We start from the raw sequence: 23,259 nt of genomic DNA on the forward strand, positions 1-23,259 counted from the left end.
TTTTATATTATTTCACTACGTTATCCTACATGTAACCAGATCACTGTTGATTCATATCCTATTAAGGTGTATGTCCTGGCCATATTTTGGACCTACAAATATATTGATTTCAGCTCTTCCAAACACCTGGAACAGCATTCCTTGTTTGGGAACTAAAAATAACTTTAAACAATTTAATTCTTGTAGCCATAATTCAGGTTTCACCAATGTAATAACCATGAATCATATATATATATATATACACATTCCAAAAACAAAATCACTTTGTAACCAGAAGGTCTGGATAAATGGACTGTGTTATACTAAAAGTTTTATGCTCAAATAAGAACTTTTTCCTTTATTAACTGTTCTTGCTGCTAGTACTACCTCCACCACCTTATAAGGATATTTTAAAAAGTTGGACATATTTTGCGAATGTTATGAATATGGAGAGTTGAGTATAGTTCTTAAATATCTTATCTCAATTAAAAAAATTACCAGACATCCATTCCATACCTTAATCATCGTAGTCTGACATTTGTGTAAGTGTTCGTGCTAAAACTATACTGTTGATCGATTTGCCGAAGTTACATTGCTGTGTTCTCAGTGTTAGTTATGCCGCATATACTTTACTCCAATATTGGGCTCTAGGATAACCCGAGTGGGTAGATACGTAACAATTACTGTTTGCCATGCACTGTGCTGTGAATACAACCAGAACCAAACCAGGAACTCGATCTAGTGACAGCGACAACTGATTCTATCCCAACGTAGTTTCTACAATACCAATCATAACTAAGGGCATTGGGGGTGAAGAAATTTCACTAATGAATGAAATGGATGTGAGCTGCCTAAAGACAACTTCATCGAGGATTAACATTACTCCTGATCTCTGTGGATGAAAACATCATGGTAGTTTGGGAAGCAGGAAGTTCAATGCATTAGACTGGAGAGAACTAGAGGGTAGGCCTTAGGGAAAGTGACAAGATTGGGATAAAGGTGTGAAGATAACTTGTTGGTCAGGAAAGGAGTTTGGATTCTGAAAGCAGCGGGGACCGTGAGGTACGTAAAGCAAAGAAACAGCACAGTTAGGGGTGTGTATTCAACTACACCCATTGGGCAGACCTGGCCGAAGAGGGGGAGAAAGTGGAGTCGTGTAGATGAGCTTGGACACAATTAAGCAAGAAAAGAGAGGGAAGATGCTGAACCAAGGTGGTGGCCACAGAAATGAAAAAAGGGGACAAATGAAAGCATTTTGAACGTGGAACTAACGACTTCAACATGTGTGAGGAAGTTGAGGAACAATTTAGGGCGGGAACTTTCAGCTTTGTAGATTGGTGAAATAGAACGAAGGATGAGGAGAGACCACTAAAATCCATGGTTTGGCTGGTATTGTTAACCTTTCAGAGTACAGATAAGAACAAGGGTTAATTTATGGAAGGCTGTGTTAGATTGCTTTTCTAGGGATTGATAACGTTTTCAAAAAAAAAGTGAGGTAACAATCTGATATTTACTCATTTGCCAATTATTTAATAAGGTTACATCAGCTAAATAAAACAATCTGGATAGTTAAGAAATGAATATATACTTTTCATACTTACGCAATTTTTAAAATTAGCACTGATAAAATTCAAGTCTCATCGAGTACTCAGAATCGGACAAATTATGATGTATTTGGGTGGGGGGGTCCTGTAAGAGGCAAGGCAGCTCTTTTCCACCCTGACTGTGGTGGTGGAATAAATATATTCGATCATCCAAACTCTGTTTCTGCACTCATTAGTGCCTGCAATTAGTAGAATGCCAGCGCTGGCTGGCCTGATGGACGTGGGTTTATTTACCCTTGCACACTGGGATCGCAGCATGAGGATAATGAAAGAAGAGCTGTAATTTGCAACCGCGGCCAGCACGGTTATTTATTATAATTATACTTACAACTGGGCCGGGTGGACCCTGGGGACCCTCTCCTCCTTTCAGTCCAGGTGCACCCTGGGAAAAGTGAAGAAACAAAGAAAACGAATCAATGCGAATGGAATATAAAGAGCAGGAGATGTAGGATTGGTAAAATGAGGATGTTAGGAAGTGTTTTTAGACACAAGCACATGTTGCTACACGGATGATAATTAATGCACAGGCTTATATATATGTCCCCTTAATTACTTTTGGATGTTTATTTAGTTAAAAAAAAAAACCCCAAATGCTTCTAATAAGCAATTTCATTCACATGCTCTATCTATCCGTTGATTATACCTGAGCTCCAGCAAGACCTCTTTCACCTGGGAAACCTCGGAGTCCTGCTGGGCCGTCCTTCCCTGGGACCCCTTGAGGACCTGGGTCACCCTAAGGAAAACAACATCCATCCGTCATTGGGAATAATTTCCATACATGTTTCCACAAACAAAACTATGACTACCTCTAATCTACTGGATGTGAAGGCTGAGTATCATTTCATGGGGAGAATATGATGGGAAAGGCTGCATAGATTAAAATACACTACCCACTACCACCTGTATTTCAGAATGTATATAAATGCATGCTTTTATAGTCAATGGAGCTAATCTCTTATATTATTGTTCAGTCATGCCTCGAAGCACAGCAATATTTTAATGGCATTTCCTTCTGATGTTCATTTTGATGCTAAGTCAATGTGTAGTCAGCCCAACTATGGACCAGGGACAAGAAACTACAGTGAAGAGTAAATGGATGTGGTCAGCCAAGAAAAGCCCTTGAGCATTTGTACCTTTGCGCCTTCTTTCCCTGCAGCACCGGGAAGGCCTTGCTCACCAGGAGGCCCGGGAGGGCCTGGGTGTCCGCGTTCACCTATGGGACCCGTCTCACCGGTGGGCCCCTCAAGGGAAAAGCAAAACTCGTTAAATGGCTCTTTTAGCAAAGAAAACACAGACCCCACAGAGTTCATCATTCACATTTGTTTCCATAATGCTAATTACTCTCATTTGTTTTCATTAGGCCCTCCAAAGCACGTCGCCTACCGCGCTGACAGGAGTGGGCCTGGTAGGAGTCTGCAAACAGCATCTACAACCTTAGTTAGAATCGGAGTGTACGGGGAAACGTGCGGAAATTGAAAGAGCTGTTTTCTTTGTTCCGTACCAGAAATGCTCCAGAGTGAGGCCAATCCACGTAGTGTTAAAAACTGTGGTTTTTAACTCCAGTTTGCCCCTTCTCTCTTTTTTAATAAGATGTCCAGTGCATTTAGGAGTCAAAAAGGCACTGGTACCACAGTGGTTGCTACTCAAGGAATCGCTGCTTGATAACAAGCTCAGGAACCCAAACGACCCAAGTGGTGCTCCTTGGAATTTCCCTGACTGGAGACCTCACTATTGTGAATCAATATTCATTTGACAAAGTCTAGAGAGTGTGGCAGAGGGACCCTGAAGGCCATGATTCGGGCTGGCAGTTCCTCCCGGCCGAAGGCTGTAACAAATAACCCGTTGCCTTAAAATGCCGCAAACGCCAAGGTGAAAAATGCCAAGTCGTTCCTGTGTCCCCGAGCGGGGCTGCTCGGTGGTGCTAGAGTTTAATGAGCTTCCAGGTATAAACAGAATGCAGACCCGCGGCCTCTATCTCCACTTAGAACAAGGGAGAACGAAGGAACTAAGCTGAAAGTAGATAAATGGAAATTTTCCAGGTGCTGTGGTTGATAAACAGTGGAATGTATCATTAAAGATGCTAACAGAAATCTAAAGATGCAACTGATTCTTACCTCTTGGTCTTGGGTAAAGAACCATCTGCCCCGAGTTTTGAGTGTATATTTCTAGACTGAAATTCCTTTAATTATATACCATCAACATGCAATCATTTCCACCAAAGGAAATTTTCCTTAAATACTTTATCAGAATTTAATAGTAAGGAATGTAAAATTGATCCTAATTGAATGGTTATCACTACTGAGACAAAAATCAGTGAGGAGTGATTCCATAATTGTACCCCCCCAAAAAAAGAATGCCGAGTATTGCAATCAATACTGCTCCTATCAAATCCCTCCCTTTGTCTTAACATGAAATATGGTTAAATTTGAAATAGGCGATTGGACCTTCTTTCTTAAAAGGAGCAATAAAAAATAACCCAGTGAATATGCATACTCAGTGAAACACCTGTTCCTTTTACGTCTTAAAGTAGGGAGGCAAAAAGAAAGCAAAACGAAACACACAGGCCTTGGAGACCAGCTGTCTGCATTAGGCAGAGAAATTCCCAGTCGGTGTGAAGTGATGTCTGGAAAAATTCAGTTAATCCCCATGACGTTTACATTTTAGCTGGATTCGAATTCCATTTCTGTTCATGGGCATGCGTCAAATGTTTTTACACAATAAACTATTGTGAAGTTGTTTGAAATTCTTAAAAAAGCATTTTTGCAAGAAGTTAACTTTTGAGGCAGCATTTCTTTTTAAATTAAAACGGATAAGCAGTTAAAAGGAGGCCTTCATTACACCCCAAAAATATGCAAAAAAAAAAAAGGGATCATGGGTACTGTGTTTTCTTTATAAAGGAGCAGGCAGCGTTTCTTTGGTCAGGAGTAATCACTGAGATAAAATAATCAAGCAATTCAAGAATTCTTCATTTTCACTTCTGTCGCACATGTTCCTGCAGAAAGATGATGCCGTTTTTTGTCTCCCCGGGTGCGTGTGTTTGAATGTGCACTGTGTGTGTGAGTTGCAGGGTATTAAGACCTAATTATAGGCTGAGGAAAGACTATGCAAAGCAATTGAATAATTAAAACACTTATTCAACTGCTGTAGCTCTTTTGCTAAAATTTATTAGCGGGGGTAAGATTCCAGCTGAGTAAATGAAATGCGCACTGTCTAGTCAATACTCTTTGCCAGGAGTAAAATAGTATTTTCTACTCCTACGAATTTTCTATATAGGTATTTAATACTATAATTCAGGATACTACATCAGCTTGTGAGCTTCTTTCTGCCTCCTATCTTGAAAAAGCTACTTGTCTTTCCCATGATTTTGATACATTCAAAGACTACAAACTAATATTTTTTCACTGATGGAAAGCATTTTTTATGAGGACAAAAATCTTAAGAAACATGCAATATATCACAAGTATTAAAATTGTAGAAGAAAATGGTGTTCAAAGTTTTATGTTTCTAATAAACTTTTAAATTTAATTCACAATCAGAAAACTGAAGTCACTTGGTAACTTCAAACACTGGGAGAAGATGATGATGGCCTATGTATTGAAGCATTTTTTTGTTTTTAGCCGATGATGCCACGGATAGGCTTTCATGCCGCTTGGTGAAGTTCCTGACTTTTTATTATGTATTCTTCTCTCTTACTCATTCGGTTCAGTTAAAAATCACTTGAGCTAAGTAATACTTTGCTGCCATTCATTCGATGTAAGCAGGATGCACTTGTTACAGTGCTACACAATATACAAAAATACTCCATTTTCAATCTTAATAGAAGGGGCAGAGGTGAGACTGTAAACAGAAAAAAAGAGTCTAGAAAGGGAATAAAGCAATTGAAGGTACCTGTGGTCCAACCACACCGCCTGGCCCAGGGGGGCCGGTCTTGCCTTGGAACCCCTGCGGAAAGAGAGCATAATCCATAAAGCCATACGGACATGAAGCATAAATTAAAACTCTCCGAGATGACTGAATACCTCACAGGAAAAGAACGTCATCTTTTGGCTAACATACTTGTTTATAAATGGTCACGTGCTATTATTTTCCTGTTCTCTCTAAGATCCAAAAGTTACCACCTTCATTATTTCACGATAGTCCAATGAGTACTTTCAATAAGCTTAAAAAATAAACTAAGACAATAGGACAAAACTGGAGTTAAAATCATGTGCTTAGCCCTGATTACAGAATCAAACAACACAAATAATTGTGACCTAGCACTGCTTAGGGATGAAATAAATGACAATGTGTGGACATTCCGTCAGTCTACTGCTTCTGTACACAGAGAAATCTACACTCCCTGATACTGAAGCACTTCTCCTTCCTGCATCCCAACAATCTTGTAAAACAAACACGAGGTAAAATTATGTTTATGAACATAATATTTTGCATCATTAGCAATCATCTCAGCATTTTATCAGTGTTCTTTCTTAAACCCCAAAGAGTTCCTTACAAATGTATCTTGCATAAGGTGCAGTCATTAAGGCAAAATCCAATAGACGCCAGCTGCACATGCTCACTAATCAGGCCTTTGGGCATATATTCTGGTGTCGATATTCCTCTAGAGTCATGGGTTATTCATCCTGCATGTCTGTATTCTGACTGGCAAGTTTCTCATGTGAGTTAAGTTATGTTTAACAGTTGCAGAAATAGAGTCAAAATACTGAGAAGCCAAACCTTCCAAAGAGCTGAATTAAAGCACATGGTATTTACGAAAGTTGTATTCGCTGTAACATCAGACTGGAAATGATAAGGTTAGAAAGCAAAGGACAGCAACTGCTAGTCTCAGGATATATCACAACCTTCCAGACCCAGTAAAAATGTGACGCTCATTCCATCCTCTCTAAGTGTGTGTTATGTGCCGTTGAGTCGGCTCCGACTCCTGGGGGCTCCCCTGTGGGTGACTGGTGACTATTGCATCCTGTCCTCTCAGCCCTGCTCAGCTCCTGGAGACTCACACCTGTGGCTTCTTCTGTGGAGTCCACCACCTCACGCTTGGTCTTCCTCTTTCCCTGCTGCCTCCTATTTTTCCAGCCTTACTGTCTTTTACAAAGAACCCTGTCTTCCCATGAGGTGCCCAAGGAGGACAGCTTCAGTTTTGTCATTTTTGCCTCCAGTGATGTTTTAGGCTTAATTTGCTCTGGGACCCACTTGTTCATCTCTCTGCAGAGCTCTCCTCCAACACCATATTTCAATCTTTCCCCCCGCATCAGCCTTCTTCCCTGGCCAGCTTCCCCAACTGTCCACAGGAATTGGGAATGCAAGGGCGTGGATGGTCTTAGCCTTGGTCTCTAACGGCACGTCTTTGCCCTTGCTGATCTGTCCTAATTCTTCCATTGCTGCCCTTCCGAATCTCAGCCTTCTCTTGATCTCTTGGCTGCAGCCTCCACTTGAATCACTCACTGAACCAAGATATGCAAAAATCCATAACAATTTCAACATCTTCATCGTCTATGTCATAGGATCACTGCGGGATTTGGCACTGTGTTTCTGAGACAAATTCGCATTGTTTCAATATCATAGAAACTATTGCTACTAACTCCTTGTGGCCTTATATAGCTTTGCATTGTGAGATGTCAGATTGAGTTCAAGGAGTTCAGACTGAGGACCAAATTCAAATATAAAGAAAATCATTTTAAAAATAAGGTCACATATGCATAGCAAAAGTATAGCTGCTCTAGATTCTTGCACAAAGCAATCTTTTAATCCAAGTCAGCACACACACACACACAAAGGGAGAAAGAAAGGTTCCTGGCAATAAGGTTATTCACTATTGCTCTTAAAAGTGGACTTGAAATCAGAAATAGAATTTTCCAGAAATAATTCCAGCCTTTGTCTAAGAGAAACTACTCAATGAGAACATCTGTCCTACAATCATTAGTGAATATGCAGTTTTTCCTCTTTGTTTAAATTTAAATACATAATATTGTTACTTGGGATAGAAGCAGAGCTCTTATTTTAAAGACAAAAGGGATTTTATAATAGAAACTCTCTAGGTATCCCTTTCTTCAAAGCCACTTTGGAAATATTCTAGAGTTATTCCCTTGAAGCTACACCCTCACTTAGTTAAAAATGATTGACTGCAAGATTTAAGTGAGAAGGCCTTTGCAAATCTGAGGGTGGAATCTTCCTTAGACACTTTATTTTATGCCCTGCAGGCAGCCCTCTTTCCAAGGAGAAAACCCTTGGAAAGTTTTACTTTCCAAACAGCTTTACTCTCTGGTCTCACTACATCATTTAGGGATGCATTTTGGAAATCCAAGACTTTGAAGGTTACAGTCTGACTGAAACTAAGTTGTTACACCAAGAGCTGTCACAGGGTGAGGAAAACAGGAGTCGGGCTGCTGCTGACAGGTCATTTCCCCTACACAGAAAATCGCCAAGTTGTTATCATTGCCGGATATGTTATCATGTCCCGAGATGTGACTCCAGCCGTGTCTTCATGCTCGCCGAATGCCCTAAAGTGATTGGGGCCACACACTCAAAGGTAGTCTGTGTATTGGGTTCCTTAAGAAATCCGGATGAAATTAATCGATGATGGGAACCAAAATGCGATTCCAAGGGAACATGCTAATCTGCAATGATTTCTGTGTAGGCTCACATCCCACCGGGATAGCCAGACACGTGGTTTTGGGACACTGGCAAATACACCAGCAAACCTACCAGAACCTGTAAACCAGAGCTAAGCTTCTGGTTTCCCCTCTGCCAGAACCATGTATTAATGTTATACTCCATAATTGTAAAATAAAATTCAGTTACACACTCCCATTTACATCTTTCTACTTCGGGCAAGAGGATGCATTTGACATAGTTCCAGACCAATTACAGCCTTGTGGTTTCAACATCAGAAAATATTTCACCAGTTAGTTCTGGGGAGAAGAATGTATTATCAGCCTTTAGAGAGTGGAAGGGTGATAGGGTTGGTTGGAATGGACCTGTCAACAAAGAGTTCAGGGAAAGGGTCAAGGTTGCCAGCCTTGTGGAGGGGTCCACAAGAAAACGGGGTCTTCCCCATCAGCTTGTCCCAAGGAGCTGCCACTGACCACGATCAGATCAAGTAACATCCCACATCCTCAAGTATATTCATGTAGGTGTTTGGGTCTAAACCTGGGTCTATTTAAGTGTTTTAAACATATCTTTTACTAACAGGTTCCATGGAATCAATTTCTCCATGGTCCTGAACCTGGTAATTGAGCTGTTAATGATCAAGTAGCTTTCTGTACAAGGACGAGGTGCTAGAGATGGGAAATTTCCAGCAGAAGAGTGAGCTCACTTACGGTCTCTCCACGTTGCCCTGGGTGCCCCGGCAGGCCATCCTTCCCGGGCGGTCCCTGAAGTCATAGAGACAGATTCCACATGTCATAACTATCTCTTAATGTTGTATAGCCTAAATGTACTATGTTAAATAATTTTCGTATCGTATTTCCATTAGATATCACCTTTGGATGTTCTTTTGATTTTATATGTGGTAATATGTGTATATATCTCTGGACTATAATTCCATCTGAACTGAGACCAAAAGAAAATTGTACAACGCTACCTGAACTTTTTGCATTTACATTTTACATTCAATTTTCCATTAGTACTTAGCATTTTAAAAAAAGAATACTCATATGTATTTGTTTCTACTTTTGCAAAAACGTTCGTTCTTTGGTACTTGAAAAATGAGTATTTTCCCCCCTTTTTGGGGATGTGCTCCTAATTCAATCCATCAAGACTTGGACTGGAGGCCAAGGCAGTGTCCTGTGGTGGTGGCCCAAGCTTCTAACTGACAAGAAGGACGAGAAATGCAAAATAAACAACGGCACTTTTCCTCTAAATCGCTTCGAGTACAGGTAACAAGATACTGGCTATACCCAACTGTAGAAAGCATCAGGACCAATCTTTCCCAGTAGGTTTTCTCAAAGCCGCTTGGAAGCTGAATGTTTATGAAGCACTGGAGAGCAAATCTATGCTATCACTTTCTGAAAGGATGCTGCCTTTGTCATGGCTGAAGAAATAAATGAAGCAATTAACTAAGTACTTAAAGGAAGCAGCTCTGTGAGGTTCCTATATTTTAGATACTTAGTAGAAATAGATTGCTTCTTTAGACTGCATTATGAATTATTCATCCTACTCAGAAACCATTAGAAGTATCAAGTTTACGTTTCAAACCATGTTTCATGGATAAAGGCAGAAAGAGTCTCGGCCTTCTGGATAAATGAAGAAAAATGACCCTTCTAATAATAGCACTTTAATGATAACGAATATACTTTTCATGATATGTTAATTATTTGGATAAGCCTCTTTATTTGTTTAAACAAATACATTATATACATAAATCTATTTTCAGGTTTTTAATATTGAGTAGGAATAAAAGGTTTGTTTCGAAATAAGCTCATTTTCCCAACTTTGTTCTTTGGCTGGAGTGAGCCTTTTTCTAGCTTGGCGACAACACTTCAGGAGGAAGGATTCCTGACCTCACCTTGGACCAGTCTGCTCCTGGACCTCATCTGTCTTGAGACACTGGCTGCCAGGTGAATTAACAGTTCTAATCAAAGGCTGTTGGCATGATATCTCACACGACCACGCCTTGCTCAGTGACCTGCTCATGTCTTCCGGGATCATCTCAGTGAGTCTGATGCCACCCTCGCCAAAAGACCAAAACCGGACTGCTTTTAACCAAGGCCCCCAAAACACTCTTGGGGGTCATTCAACCATTTCTTCTTTCAAAAATATATGTTACATAGCTGTGCACTAGGTGTGAGGTGGATAGTGACATAAGATGCAGCTCTGCCCTCGGTTTAAAGGTGAAGCAGAAATAAACAGTTAATTCCTAGTATTTCCTAGGAATTACTGTTGAATTTCTTGGTTTCATGTAGGTTCAGTATTTCAAAGCAGTAAATAAAAACAAATTTTGTTCTTTATCACTGTTTTGATATACGTACACATATATGGATATAATTGTGACATCAGCTGGGGGCAGTGGTAGAAGTTTTAACTAAAAAACATAGAGGGTAACAGCTAAAGATAATAAATATGAGTTGGGCTTTCTTCCCACCATATGAAAATGCCTCTCAAATGTGTTTTGTCATCTGCATAAACCAGTTCCATGTATTCTAACAATTAGAATAATAAAAGTTAAATAGCTCCATATATTTGCTGGGGTGAAAAGTGTAGATGACACTTTTATTGCAAAATATCATCATGCTTGAAAAGAGCAGTCTTAAATGTATATGACGTCACCCGGGGGTGAAGGCAACATGAGTTTTAATGTCTTTCCTGCATATTCTGAGAGAGCGGTGGGAGCGGACTCCACCAAGAATTCATACCATTGTCATTTTTCTTGATTTACAGATGTATTCCCACTCTTAAGTGGTCAATCCTAAACAATTGTAATGGCCCCACACTACTGTCCAATAAAATAAAGCAGATTTACTACCAACTAATTTTACAGCATTAATTTAAAAATAATATTAATACTTTTGCTCATCAGCCTTGGCTGCCCCTTTGAGGTGTAGTTGGTAAAGGCTGAACCTCCTAATCTGCAGGAAGAGGAGCTTGGTTCTGTCCCTCCACCCAAACTTCCTCCTTCTGTATCAGAGAGGAAGCCATTTCTATCCTAAACAGGACAGAAATGCATGCGCCAGAGAAATGATGGGTCCTTTTATTTCATGCTCTAATGTTTCCCCTGCCAGAGAAACAGAGGAGAAAAAGCATTCTGTTTAGCGAGGAAAGCAATTTCCTTCAGAGCATTGCGTCTCTCCAGTGAGAGCGCACGCTATTCAAGTGCAGGCACTCACACTTCTAATGCACAGGCGAACACGCACGCATGACTAAAGGCTTGAAACTGGTCGAACGTGCACGAGAGAATGGACTGGAGAAGTCTGAGGAAAAATGGGTCAAGTAGCTTTCTTTGACAATAAAATTACATTGCACGAGGGAACCATTTCTTACCAATATGTTCAAAAATAAATGATGTGATAATGGTGAAGTTACACATATCACTGGTTTTTATGTTGCTCAGCAATGATCTATGCAAATGGCTTCAAAATACTTATGAGAAGAATCTTATGTGCGTCATCATTCTGGAGCTGTGTCTCTACCTCCCTGCAGGTGAGACTTTGCACAGTTTAATGTCACATTTTGAACAAAACTGAGCTAGTGGGTAACCAACAGTATACGCAGGTAGTATTAATACTACCTTATACTTAATATTAGCTATGTGTATTAATCCTTTTATAAGGCAGACATATAGCTAATAATCTACTCTTGATACGTTTGTAGTAATGAAGTAAAATGGCAGTGTTAAAATAATATCTTAAACATACTATCTAAAAGTTACTGTAGAAAGAAATTACCTTAACATTTAATATTTAGGTCAGTATTTCACAATAAATAATTTATTTTCTAAAGATGTGAGCTGAAGTCACATTTAAAAGTAACCATGAAATAGAGGGTTATTTAAATTCAGTAAAAATTGGAAGACATATTTATTTATGTATAAATTATTTTCAACGTGTTTAAAAATACAATACAATCAGGATAACACTTATTTAAACCTCTAACATCTTAATTTAGAATCTTCTGAATTGTCCCTTCATGCAAGCCTAGTACTGAATGTACCCAAGTCCTAGTGAAGCAAAATCCATATTTTTATCAAGATGCCAGCATGACTCACATGCCCATTAAAAACTAGACTAGAAGGGTGGTAAGCACACATTAGCACTCGTCAGGACCACCCAGAGTTTGTTCAAAACACCCTGGGCCCCTCCCCCGGAGTTCTGGGGGGTGAATGAGGCCGGGACAGGATGTGGCCTTTCTATCACAGCTCAGGCACTGCTGATGCTCTGGCCCAGGGACCACTCTTTGACAGCAGCTTTCTTAGACGGGTGGCACTGGGGGCTGAGAGTCTGTGTCACCCAAATTCTTATGTTCAAAGCCTAGCCTTCAAAGGTGACATTCTTAGTCGGGTGGGGCCTTTGGAAGGTGCTTCGGTCAGGAAGATGAACCCTCCCGAGTGGGATCAGAGACTCACAACAGAGGTGTGCGAGCCAAAAGTGGGCCTTCACCAGACCACAGACGCGGCCACCCTGATCTCGGACCCCAGAACGGAGAGAATAAATGTCTGTTGTCCAGAAGCAACCCCGTCTGTGGGTTTTGGTTACAAGAGCCAAAGAGACCAGGACAGTGGAGAACGGATTCTAGCTCTCACAGATACACTGAACCGGTGGCCCAAAATCGACAAAACAGCAGAGCTCTGAGCATGTCCTATATGCCCATGATCGTTTTAGTGTAAAAATGAAGGGTTTCAGATAATTTTGTGAAGGTATTTGATGAAGCTATTCAAAAGAAGGTTGCTTTAACCACCTTTAGGAAGAGAGGTATGATTCGGGAAGGGCGATCTTTGCATTTTCTAAGAAGAATGCATTATGAAGGCAAAATCATGAGGACAAATAAATAAATCTGAATTTGATGTAAGTTATATAAGAATGTTGGTGGGTGCTCAGGAAGCGATATTTTGAAGGACACATTGGATGTGACAATTTTTTATGCCACCAATAATACCTGTTGCAGTTGGAGAGCAGTTGAGAGAATTATATTTTCTAGTATTTGATATACTTTGGAAGAACATTTGACATGATATAATTACACTGTATACAGAAATATTCGATCAACATCATAAATCAAAAATATCAATAGTTTTTGACATTATTAGTTGCAATTTTGTTTTTATGTAAATTGTTATCAATATTTGTAACTAAACAGGTTTTAAGTTATGACTCTCAAAAATCTCAAAACAGCTTTCAGTGAAGAAAGAGAACAAGTCTCGAACTTACAGGAGGGCCTTTTGGTCCAGGGAATCCGACTGGGCCCTGCGGTCCTTGAGGGCCCTGGAAACAGAAAGCAGGGGGGAAATTTAAGAAGGTGCCTTCCAGACACGCCTTGATGCTCTGCAAGTGCATTTCTGCAGATGAGACACAGCAGAGCCTGCGGCTTCCTCACCGGAGCGGCAGGACTACAGCAACACAGCGAGATAATCTGTGCTGACCTGACCTCTCCCGCTCTCCGGCACTCAAAGCACAGCACCCGACAGTCTTGCCTTACTATGGGCGATGTTTAGAATTCAGATGAACAGTAAGACACAGATGTACAAAACAGTTCCGCAGACTCTCTCCTTTTAACATTGGCTAGAAACATCCAAGAAGGAAGATATTTCTATTCCAAAGCCCCCACAAGAAAAATTATTTTTAAAACCGACTTTCGAAGTATTCTGATTCCAGCCAGACAAAACTAAAAGGAAAAATAAGTGATTACCTCAAAAAGACCATAGAAGATGCCTTTAACTAATTGATATACTTAAATATCATGTGTTTGTTTTTGAGGATGTGTCTCGTTTTGCTCTGGTATAAACTTCTTTTGTAGATAGGCGGAAAGAATTTTATTGTATAATTCTCATTAACATTTAATCCACATATATAATTATAGTATGATTCTGGACTTGATGTTTACCTATATTATTCAACACTCACACTTACACATCTTTAAAATGCACAGAGGAGACCTGATTACGGTCACTGTACTGGAGGCTGCAAAAGGATGATGGTAAAAGGTAACCCTTCATGTGCTCAGAACATAATATTTCTAAAAAGATATGTATTAAATGGAAAATAATATGAATGTCTGAAGTAATACAATTAGGGTAGGATATATGTATGTTTAACTCAAAAATAGAGTTTACTAAAGTTGATCTTTAATAGGACTTACTTTTTCCAATTTATCAATTTAGCCTTCCCAAGATGAAATTTCATTACCATTCATAAGCCAGTGCTAAATCAGACATTGGAACACATTATTGCTATTATCAACATCTTATCTTAAAATGAAAAGAAACTTCAAAGTTGGATATGTTATTTAAAACATAGGTATCACAGAAAATTACCACATAACACTGGGTAGACTTTTGGAACTTAAAAATTTTGGTACTCGTATTCAAGTATGAAATTAGCCTTCTTAAAAATCTATCATGATAACCTAAGAAAATTTTAAACAAAAACTAATTTTAAATACATGATATTTTTAAAACATAGTATTCATTTTAGGTTATGGAGCAAGCTCTACTTTCCTCATTTCTTAAAATGTTATTTCTTTGCTTTCTAAATTTTTGCTGCTTTTCAAATAAAGTTTTATTTTGTTTTTAAATACCTTTAAGAAAGAAAAAAATTTTTAAATCACTTCCTCACTGAAAATAAAGATGGATGAGTGGATCTTTCTTTACAAAACCCCAAGAAGGAAAAAAAAAAAGGGTTTGACAGGTTGAATTAATCAAAATAGTTTCTAGGTAAGGTAGACAATACATAAAGACTCTGTAAAGATAGTGTTGAAACTCAACCAGGTGCTGCCAGATAAAATACCCAGTGTCTAATGAAATTTGAATTTTGGATAAATAATGAATAGTTTTCAATGTCCCAACTATCGCAAGGAACATAACTATGTCACAAATTATTCATTGTTCATGTAAAATTCAGCTTCGATTGGGTGTTTCGGTTCTTTGATTTGGATTTTGTTTTGTTTTTGCTAAATCTGGTAATCTCAGACCCCACTAACGCTGTCCTGACTAAATCTTTAGTGACAGGCCGCCCTGAGCTGCAAATAACTGAGTATGAGGGGTCAGATTTAACTTGTAGAATATCCTGTGGTTTTGTGATATCACTTGTATCGTTCTTCAACTGTGTGCCTGAGATATAACTAAATAGTTCATAATAAAAATTCTTTGCAGACAATGAGGATACGCTAGGGAGAAAATGTCCCATCAACTATGGCAAACACAGAAAAAATTCATTCTGGATATTTAAAACATGTATAAATGTTTCTTGAAAATTGTTTCTAGCTTACTTGAAAAAAAATTGGGAGAGATCAATCTTTACTTTTCTTGTATTACAAGTTTTTTACAATTACAAGTAATCATGCTGTTGGGTCATTCGGTTTTGCTCCAAAGTGAAATTGTAAAGACATACGGCTGATCATGAAATTTTGACAAACACCAGTAAAGCGTGTAAAGGAAAAAGTCTGTGCTTTAAAGACAGAACTCCTAGAGGTGCTACAATTGTTTAAGCACTTCTACTCCATTTAGTGATTTGGTCCTTTTAATTAATTTAACTGTTACCTTTCTAAGATGACTTGGCCCATTAAATATTTCACATGTATGTATTATTTATGAACTAAAAATACACAGGATGGACTTAATTTGAGGACAGTTCATCAGGGTGAGAAACATATAGTAGAAAGGTAAATGTAGTTAAATATGAACCAAAGCGGGAAATGACCCTAACTAAATGTTTATTCTTATGTCTCATCTACTGACATTTCTGTCACAAATACAAACTTCATTCCAAAGAAATTACTTATCATCAGTTTCAAGTTATACATTATAGGATGCTTCCGTTTTTCTTTTTGTAAAACATCCATTATAAATTTAAAAAATATGATATTAAATATATTTTATGATTGTATAGTACTAAAAATACAGAACATTAAGAAATGAGTTTAATTTCATGGATAGGAATACAGTTTAATATCCAAAATTCTTTCAAGAAGATAGCTTTTAAAAATCTGGCTACCAAAATGCTATATTTTGCCAAAAAATATAAAAGGCATGCTTACTCATGTGTATTTAGCTTTATTTTACATCAATTGGAAATCAATTTACTAAATAGTTTTTCTATTTCCTGGAATAGATGTTTTATCTCGATTTGCATGCCTATTGATTGTGATTTAATGGTCGCTGGAAGCTTTGCATTTTACCAGCATAACGCGGCTGGCCAACTCCACGGACAAAATGAGTATCCGTGTGGAAGGGAAGAAAAGCGAAGAAGGCACAGGTGTTGCCTGCTTATTTAAAAAAATTACTCTGGCTAGAGTTTAAGAGTGACATTGTAGGCCTGTTACACACACTGTTTCATTTTTGTAACAAGATCAGTAGCGCAGAACTGACGAAGCTTTCTTTTGGAGGAGTAAACGAAAGACCAGGAATTTTTAAACTCGCACTAGAGTTTGTGGATGACTCTGTATACGTATCTCAGAGACAGGTTTCTTTTCCCAGAAATGTTTGTATTTATTTTACACGATGCGACTGTGTCACACTTACTCTCTCCCCAGGGGGTCCGGGGGGGCCATCACCACCTGCTGTGCCCTGCAGGTAACAACACAAAGAGAAAAACAGAAAAGGAATCAGTCTGGATGCCTTCTCGCAGCAGCACGCTCTCTGGAAGAAGAACTTGCAGGGAGGCCCAGGGGCACCAAGCGCTGATCATACCTTTGGACCAGGTTTCCCCGTGGGGCCTCTGGCACCTCTTGAACCTCGAGGACCCTGGGGAGGAAAGCGGAAGACGACATTGTCCTAGTGCCAAGCAAATAAATCCCAAGGCACAATGATCTTGAAAAATGACATCCAAAGTGAAAATCACGGTTTTAACTCAAAGCACCCACCGTGGGACCGCGCTGACCTCGAGGGCCTGGTTTGCCGGCCACGCCCTGCCAAAGACAGTTGAAACAGGGTCAGTGATCAGCATTGCTCAGGACGCTGTGTGGTATGCAGACACTGGCCCTCACTCGAGAACACGTATGCCCGCCAGTCCAGAGAAGTATACTTATCACCATACCCGTGCACCTTTCTCTCCATTGGCACCGGGAAATCCAGGAAATCCAGTGGAACCCTAGAAAAAGGAAAACGATAAACAATCACTGGGGTAACTGACATTTTTAACCACAAGCTGGAAGTCCTTTGCAATTCAGGGATTCACACAGGCTGATGATATTGAAATGAAAAATATAATTTTAATATACCATACAGACCCCACTCATGTACTTAAAAAGGAACTTACAGGGACAGCTAAAATCCTGGGAGCTTTGGAAGCATGAATTCATAAAATGCATTTTAGTTTTTTACTTTCAGGAACATAGTAATCAAATGCATCATTTCTCATATTAGAAAGTAGCAATTACAGAGCATTTTATATACAATACATTTTTGACTTAAGCTTCTTCATACCTGCTTCAGCTCTAAAGAATTCTATTTTTCAAGCATGAATAATCAAATATTAAAATAAGACTTTTATAAAATATTTTTCCTGAATTAAAGTTCTCGTATTAGTATACATATCACCTTTTCATTGATTTTATGCCTTTAGAACTGGATCAGATCATAAGCACTGAAAATCTCCCTCCACCCTTTCTGTCTGATGTCTGAATGCAGCAAGAGCTGGCTGAGACCCGAGGCCAGGCGGTCAGCATTAAAGCCCTGTTCGGGGAATTCCGAAGACATACATTCAAGACGTCTCTGTCATGCATGCACCTAAAGAAGCTGGGGGTGTTACTTATTCTCTCTGAACATCGTTCTTTCTTCTGCAAAATGAAGGCTGTCACCCGCATCGTAGAGGTCCTCGGAAATTTATGGGAGAGTGGGGTAAAGGAAGGCGAGGTATAAAAATGATAATGACAGCAATAAATAATGGCTGCTTAAAGATGTAATAGGCACAGTAAAAGCATTACATCATTTCATCCACGAACAGCCATGTTTTGCAAATGAAATATACAAAACTGATTTCCATCTGCTCCGATTCCTTTGAACGTGACCGCGATTGTTTGGCTCATTATTACATCATACAATCGAGCGGATGAGGGTTCAAATCCTTGCTCCTCAACTTGCTAATTATGAGATGCTGGGAAGGGGGGGGGTGGGGTACTTCCAAATACTTACTCTTCCCACTTAGACCGTTGCATGAATGAAATTCTATAATGTGTAAAATGTCTCTCAAAGAGTCGGAGACATCCGTACCTTACACGCATCAAAGGAAATACAACAAAGCCTTCTTTGACTTGAATACGTTTTTTGGCTTTTTTTTTTCTATACCACTCATTTGGATTGAATTGCCCTTAACATAATGTTTCTCCAGGTGATAAATGGCTTCTTGGGGTCAGAAAAATCTGGAGTGATGGCTAGGAACATGGACTGTCAAGTCCCACTGCAGACCTCCGGAGACCAACTCTCCAGTGAAAGCGCCCAGAAATCGGATCATTAACACTTTCTCCAGGTCACACGTACAGAGCGGGTGCTGTCTATCCATTCTATCCATTCACATTTCCTCCACGAGGCAGGAAAGTTGTGTGTGCGGCTGATGGTCAAAACAATAACCCGAAATGCGCTGTTTTCTTTTTGTTATGACCCATTTCCCAATGTATCGAATTTATGCCCAGAGAGATAACTGCATTCAACCTGGGACAATTGTTAGGACATGTAATAGCCACCTAATGGGGAAAAATGTCTCAAATTACAATTTTGAAGGGCTTTCAAAGCCTTTTCTCCTTCTCTACAGAGAATCAGATAGTTATATCTGGTAGAGTATTATTTTGTGACTATGCCAGGAATTTGATAAGTGAGTATAATCAAATATGAAAATAATTTACTTCTATCAAATTTTATTTGGGAACAAATATTCATTTCCGGCCTGAATAGAATAGATAAGCAACACATTTAGAGAGACTCCATTAAAAGAAATGGCTCTTATGCATCAATGTTATTTTTTTTAATGTATTTTCTTACATAGTTTCTACTCTAAGAAATTTATGGGAAAGAGACAAAAATGTCCAATCTACCAACTAAACTCTTTGTCACACATGGGTTTATCACTTTTTTCTCATATAAGGAATTATCACCCAAATACACAATTTCTATGAAAAGGTTTCTATTTTTTCCTTTGTTTTTATTTTTATTATTGACACTGTTATAGATGTCCCTATTCCTCCCTCCTATCCCTTGGCCCACCTCCAAAGGCAATAGCAAAATAGGCTCAATTAGTGTGAACATATAAAAATTATTTTAATGCTGATTTAAATGTAAAGGAATCTTGTGTTAAAATAGATTTCCCTTGTTGAAACAGCTGTCATTTTAGGGTGCACGGGGTGGTGCATCTTTTAAATATCCGGTAAGATTTTGCTAGTGACACACTGGGCAAGTTTATATGGTCTAGTGATAGTCTGTGAATCGCCTGAAGAAGATCGGCAGCCACATTTCACATTTAGTACAAAAAATTTAAATGTATTTAAAATTCATTGGCTTCCTCAGAGAAAAAATGTGAAGTGATTTGATCTTTGATGTGTCAATCTTTTTTTGTTTTGTTTTGTTTTAGAACATAAATGGTTTCTGAGCATCAAAAAAAATTATGGAGAAAATTACATAAAAAAATCAAGAGTAAAATATATCAGACGTTTAAGTTAAAGGGTAAAGGAAAACGTTTGATTCTGCTAGGAGGCAACACTTCTCTCTAGTCATTCTGATGCGTTTAGTTAATAATAATAAAAACCCAAACTCAGGAATATTGAACAGAGAATTGACATATGAAAAACAGCAGAAGATAACATCAAATAAACTCATCAAAGAAAATTGTGCTCAAATAATATGACAGTTTCCTGGTTTTAAATCAAAACATCACCAAATTGCAATTCAACTTAGAAATCAGATCAAGAATTCAGCAGGTAATCTAAGGAGACCTTAAAGTCCAGAGCTGCACAGGAGATGGCTTTTCTTACTCATAATACCTGTGAAAATGCTTGACATCCAAAAAGAAGAGAACTAGGAGACGGGACAGGGTACTAGGAATAATACTTAACAGGTAAAAGTTACGAATCAGCATTTTAAACGTAGCCAGAAATAGCAAACGATGCTATTATTTTTAAATCATAGGTAAAATGACTCTTATTTTACAAGGGATGAAATTACTTATGTTTATCTCTTCCTATAGAGGAAGTACGTCTTATACTACGTATTTCCTATATAATATGTATTTTCTAGAAAGTAATATTTTCCTAGAAAAGTGGGAAGATGAAAACACATGGTTAGCTCAAAGCTGTGCCATCACATGATGACGAGTGAACACACATGCTTGCATTACACATTTGTTGGAAGGAAGGACGTTTTTCTCTCCTGTTGATTATTTGTGACGCTTATTAATAAATAAATGTTTGGGGGTTATTATATAATTAGGATTTGTCCCCATCTACTATGTCTGTCAAGCCTGAATGTATCAAACAGAGAGATGATAGGTAGGTAGGTGGATACATACATACACAGATAATCTCATGTGTATACAACTACCTTAATATTAATATCCAAAAATATATATATTAATTCATTTAACCACTGTAATGTATCTAGTCAATGCATCAAGTGCAGCCTTAACAATATTTTATGATCAGCTTGAGAAAAATCAGTACGGCAGGGTAGACATGCATTTTTAAAACCATCCATTGTTATCCATCACGCATGTCTATTTCAAGGAGTCGAACATACAGAATTTGAGCGTTGTAAAGGGGTTGAATGGTGCTCCTTCCCCCCAAAAAAGAAAAGATATATTCAACATCCAGATCTAAGGAACCTGAGAATGTTACCTTACTTGGTTCTTCATAGAGGTAAGTAAATTACGGGTCTCCATCCTGGATTACCTGGGCAATCCCTAAACCCAGTGACATGTGTCTTTGTTAAGAGACAGAAGAGGAGAAACAGGCACAGAACAAAAATGGGGGGGAGGCTGTGAAGAAGAGGGCAGAAGCTGCAAACAAAACACGCCGACGCAAGCCAAGGGGGGCCTGGGGCCACCAGGGGCTGAAAGAGACAAGGACAGATTGTCCCCCAGAGGTTCGGAGGGGCGCTGGCCTTGTTACCGCCCGGACTAGACATCTGGCCTCTAGACTGTGAAAGAGCACATTTCCACTGAGTTAAGTCACCAGATCTGTGGGGCTATGTCATAGCCGCCCTAGGAAACAAGTACTGTGAGAATGAGGAAAGGTGAGAGAATAAAAGATGCATTATAATTCTTCTTTTAAAAAAAATATCAAGTGGTTATTCGAACCCTGAGGGCACTAGAAATGAAATGAAAAGCTATTAGCCGTCTCCTGTCATCCACTTTAACGCTTCCAGATGTTCTCACGTGCTGCCCTGGAATATCCCATTTCAGTCCTAATGAACCAGCCGACTATGCCATCCTTTTAGGACCCAATCTCTTAAAGTAGTCTGATCCAGAATCAGCCCGGCTCTCTGAGCTCCTGGACACCCAGGCACCCACGCACCATGGGATCGTCTCTTTGTGAAATTATATTGTAAGATTCACCATTGCGATGATTAATTCTCAGTTCCTCACAAATGTTGATAAATAAAGTCTAAAGATGAAGCTAGTTATTTTACCTTTGGACCTTGTCTTCCCGGATATCCTGGCAATCCTGGAACGCCAAGTTTCCCCTAAAGTCAAAAGATAATAATAATAATAATAATAATAATAATAATAATAATAAATTTTAAGTTGAATTAAATTTAAATGATGATTGTGGTCATTGTTTAGAAGAAACGCATATTTGTACGCTTGAAAGAAAGACCTGCATGTGTTTTCCATACTGTCATTCTATTTCTTCATCTGCATAGGAGAAGCTATGCTTTAGAGTGCGGTGTCCCACCCACCACGGAGCCCAGGATGGCTGTGGACGCGGCCCAGCACAAAACCGTAAATTGACTTACAACCTTTGTTTTCGCACACCAGGTTTCCTTAGCGTTTGTGTATGTAATATGTGGCCCAAGACAACTCTCGTTCTTCCAGTGTGGCCCAGAGACGCCAAAAGGTTGGCCACCCCTGCCTGCTTAGACACATTTCTAATGTTCTCATGTTCACTAATGTCACCTCTGCTGTCTAAGGGGCTGTGCCTTCTTTGGGGACATGGGACCCTGAGCTAAGGACAACGCCAGAAGACTTTGTAAAATTTTAAGCATGAGTGAAGAAAACACCTAACCTTTTTCAACATTAAATAATACTAAAAGTTAGCTGATGTAGCTAAAAGTACATTTAGATCTTATTCCAACTAAAGTTAATCTTTTTGATAAAATTATTTCAATTCTCATGGTGACTATAAAGCCAGCATTCATGAGTTATTTAACTTTTCTCATTGAGTAAGTAACGTTAATACTATACTAAGAAATGCTGACCTACTTTTGAGCAGTTTCTTCCTTTTTTCAAATATCTGGGCTCATAAATGCATACAATGTTGATAGCTATAGCTAAGTAATGACTTTTGTGGAGTGTTAATTCCTGCAGGTGGGCACTTGTATGTGTAATTATTTTGTTCCAGTGCAAGGAGATCACATCTCCATGTAAAAAAATGCTAAAACAAATGATAAATTACAGCGAAGTCCAAAGGCATGTAACAAATACTAAGGCATTTAAAAGTCTATACTAACAAAATTGGGTCCCCTGGAAAAGAATTAACTTAAAAAATTATAGAGAGGAAATTAAATTAAGATAAATGAATTGAATAATACATGTGGAATTTTACTGGGATTCATTTTCCTTAAGATCTTATAAAAGCACACTTCATAAAATATTATTTATCAAAGTCTTAAACATTAGCAAGCGCATAGTACATTATATGTACATTTAAATAAAAATATAAACAGGTTCAAGTTACTATATATAACTTTAAAAGATAAATGGCACTTTATGAACAAAAGTAAATATTTCACCAGATGAAGCGACGGAAAATTAAGAATATAGTTTATGACCTTGTCATGATAGATTGAACTTGAGTCGTCTGGGTCAAGGTCAACCCTGCATAGGTA

At 38.7% G+C, this 23,259-nt stretch overlaps 1 protein-coding gene across 3 annotated transcripts in view; it reads right to left on the reverse strand.

The window, feature by feature from the left end:
• COL11A1 (collagen type XI alpha 1 chain) overlaps nucleotides 1–23,259 on the reverse strand; it is a 160,618-nt gene that overhangs the window by 57,755 nt on the left and 79,604 nt on the right. For all 3 annotated transcript variants that reach the window (XM_024570077.3, XM_024570075.3, XM_024570076.3), the window contains 11 exons: nucleotides 21,841–21,894; nucleotides 17,264–17,317; nucleotides 17,091–17,135; nucleotides 16,918–16,971; nucleotides 16,750–16,794; nucleotides 13,442–13,495; nucleotides 8,900–8,953; nucleotides 5,472–5,525; nucleotides 2,717–2,824; nucleotides 2,227–2,316; nucleotides 1,912–1,965 (listed from right to left, as the gene is read on the reverse strand). In XM_024570077.3, the coding sequence (XP_024425845.2) occupies nucleotides 1,912–1,965; nucleotides 2,227–2,316; nucleotides 2,717–2,824; nucleotides 5,472–5,525; nucleotides 8,900–8,953; nucleotides 13,442–13,495; nucleotides 16,750–16,794; nucleotides 16,918–16,971; nucleotides 17,091–17,135; nucleotides 17,264–17,317; nucleotides 21,841–21,894 (666 nt within the window). The remainder of the gene's footprint in view (nucleotides 1–1,911; nucleotides 1,966–2,226; nucleotides 2,317–2,716; nucleotides 2,825–5,471; nucleotides 5,526–8,899; nucleotides 8,954–13,441; nucleotides 13,496–16,749; nucleotides 16,795–16,917; nucleotides 16,972–17,090; nucleotides 17,136–17,263; nucleotides 17,318–21,840; nucleotides 21,895–23,259) is intronic.

This window comes from Desmodus rotundus, chromosome 12 (genome assembly GCF_022682495.2).
Source record: "Desmodus rotundus isolate HL8 chromosome 12, HLdesRot8A.1, whole genome shotgun sequence".
Lineage (NCBI taxonomy): Eukaryota > Metazoa > Chordata > Mammalia > Chiroptera > Phyllostomidae > Desmodus > Desmodus rotundus.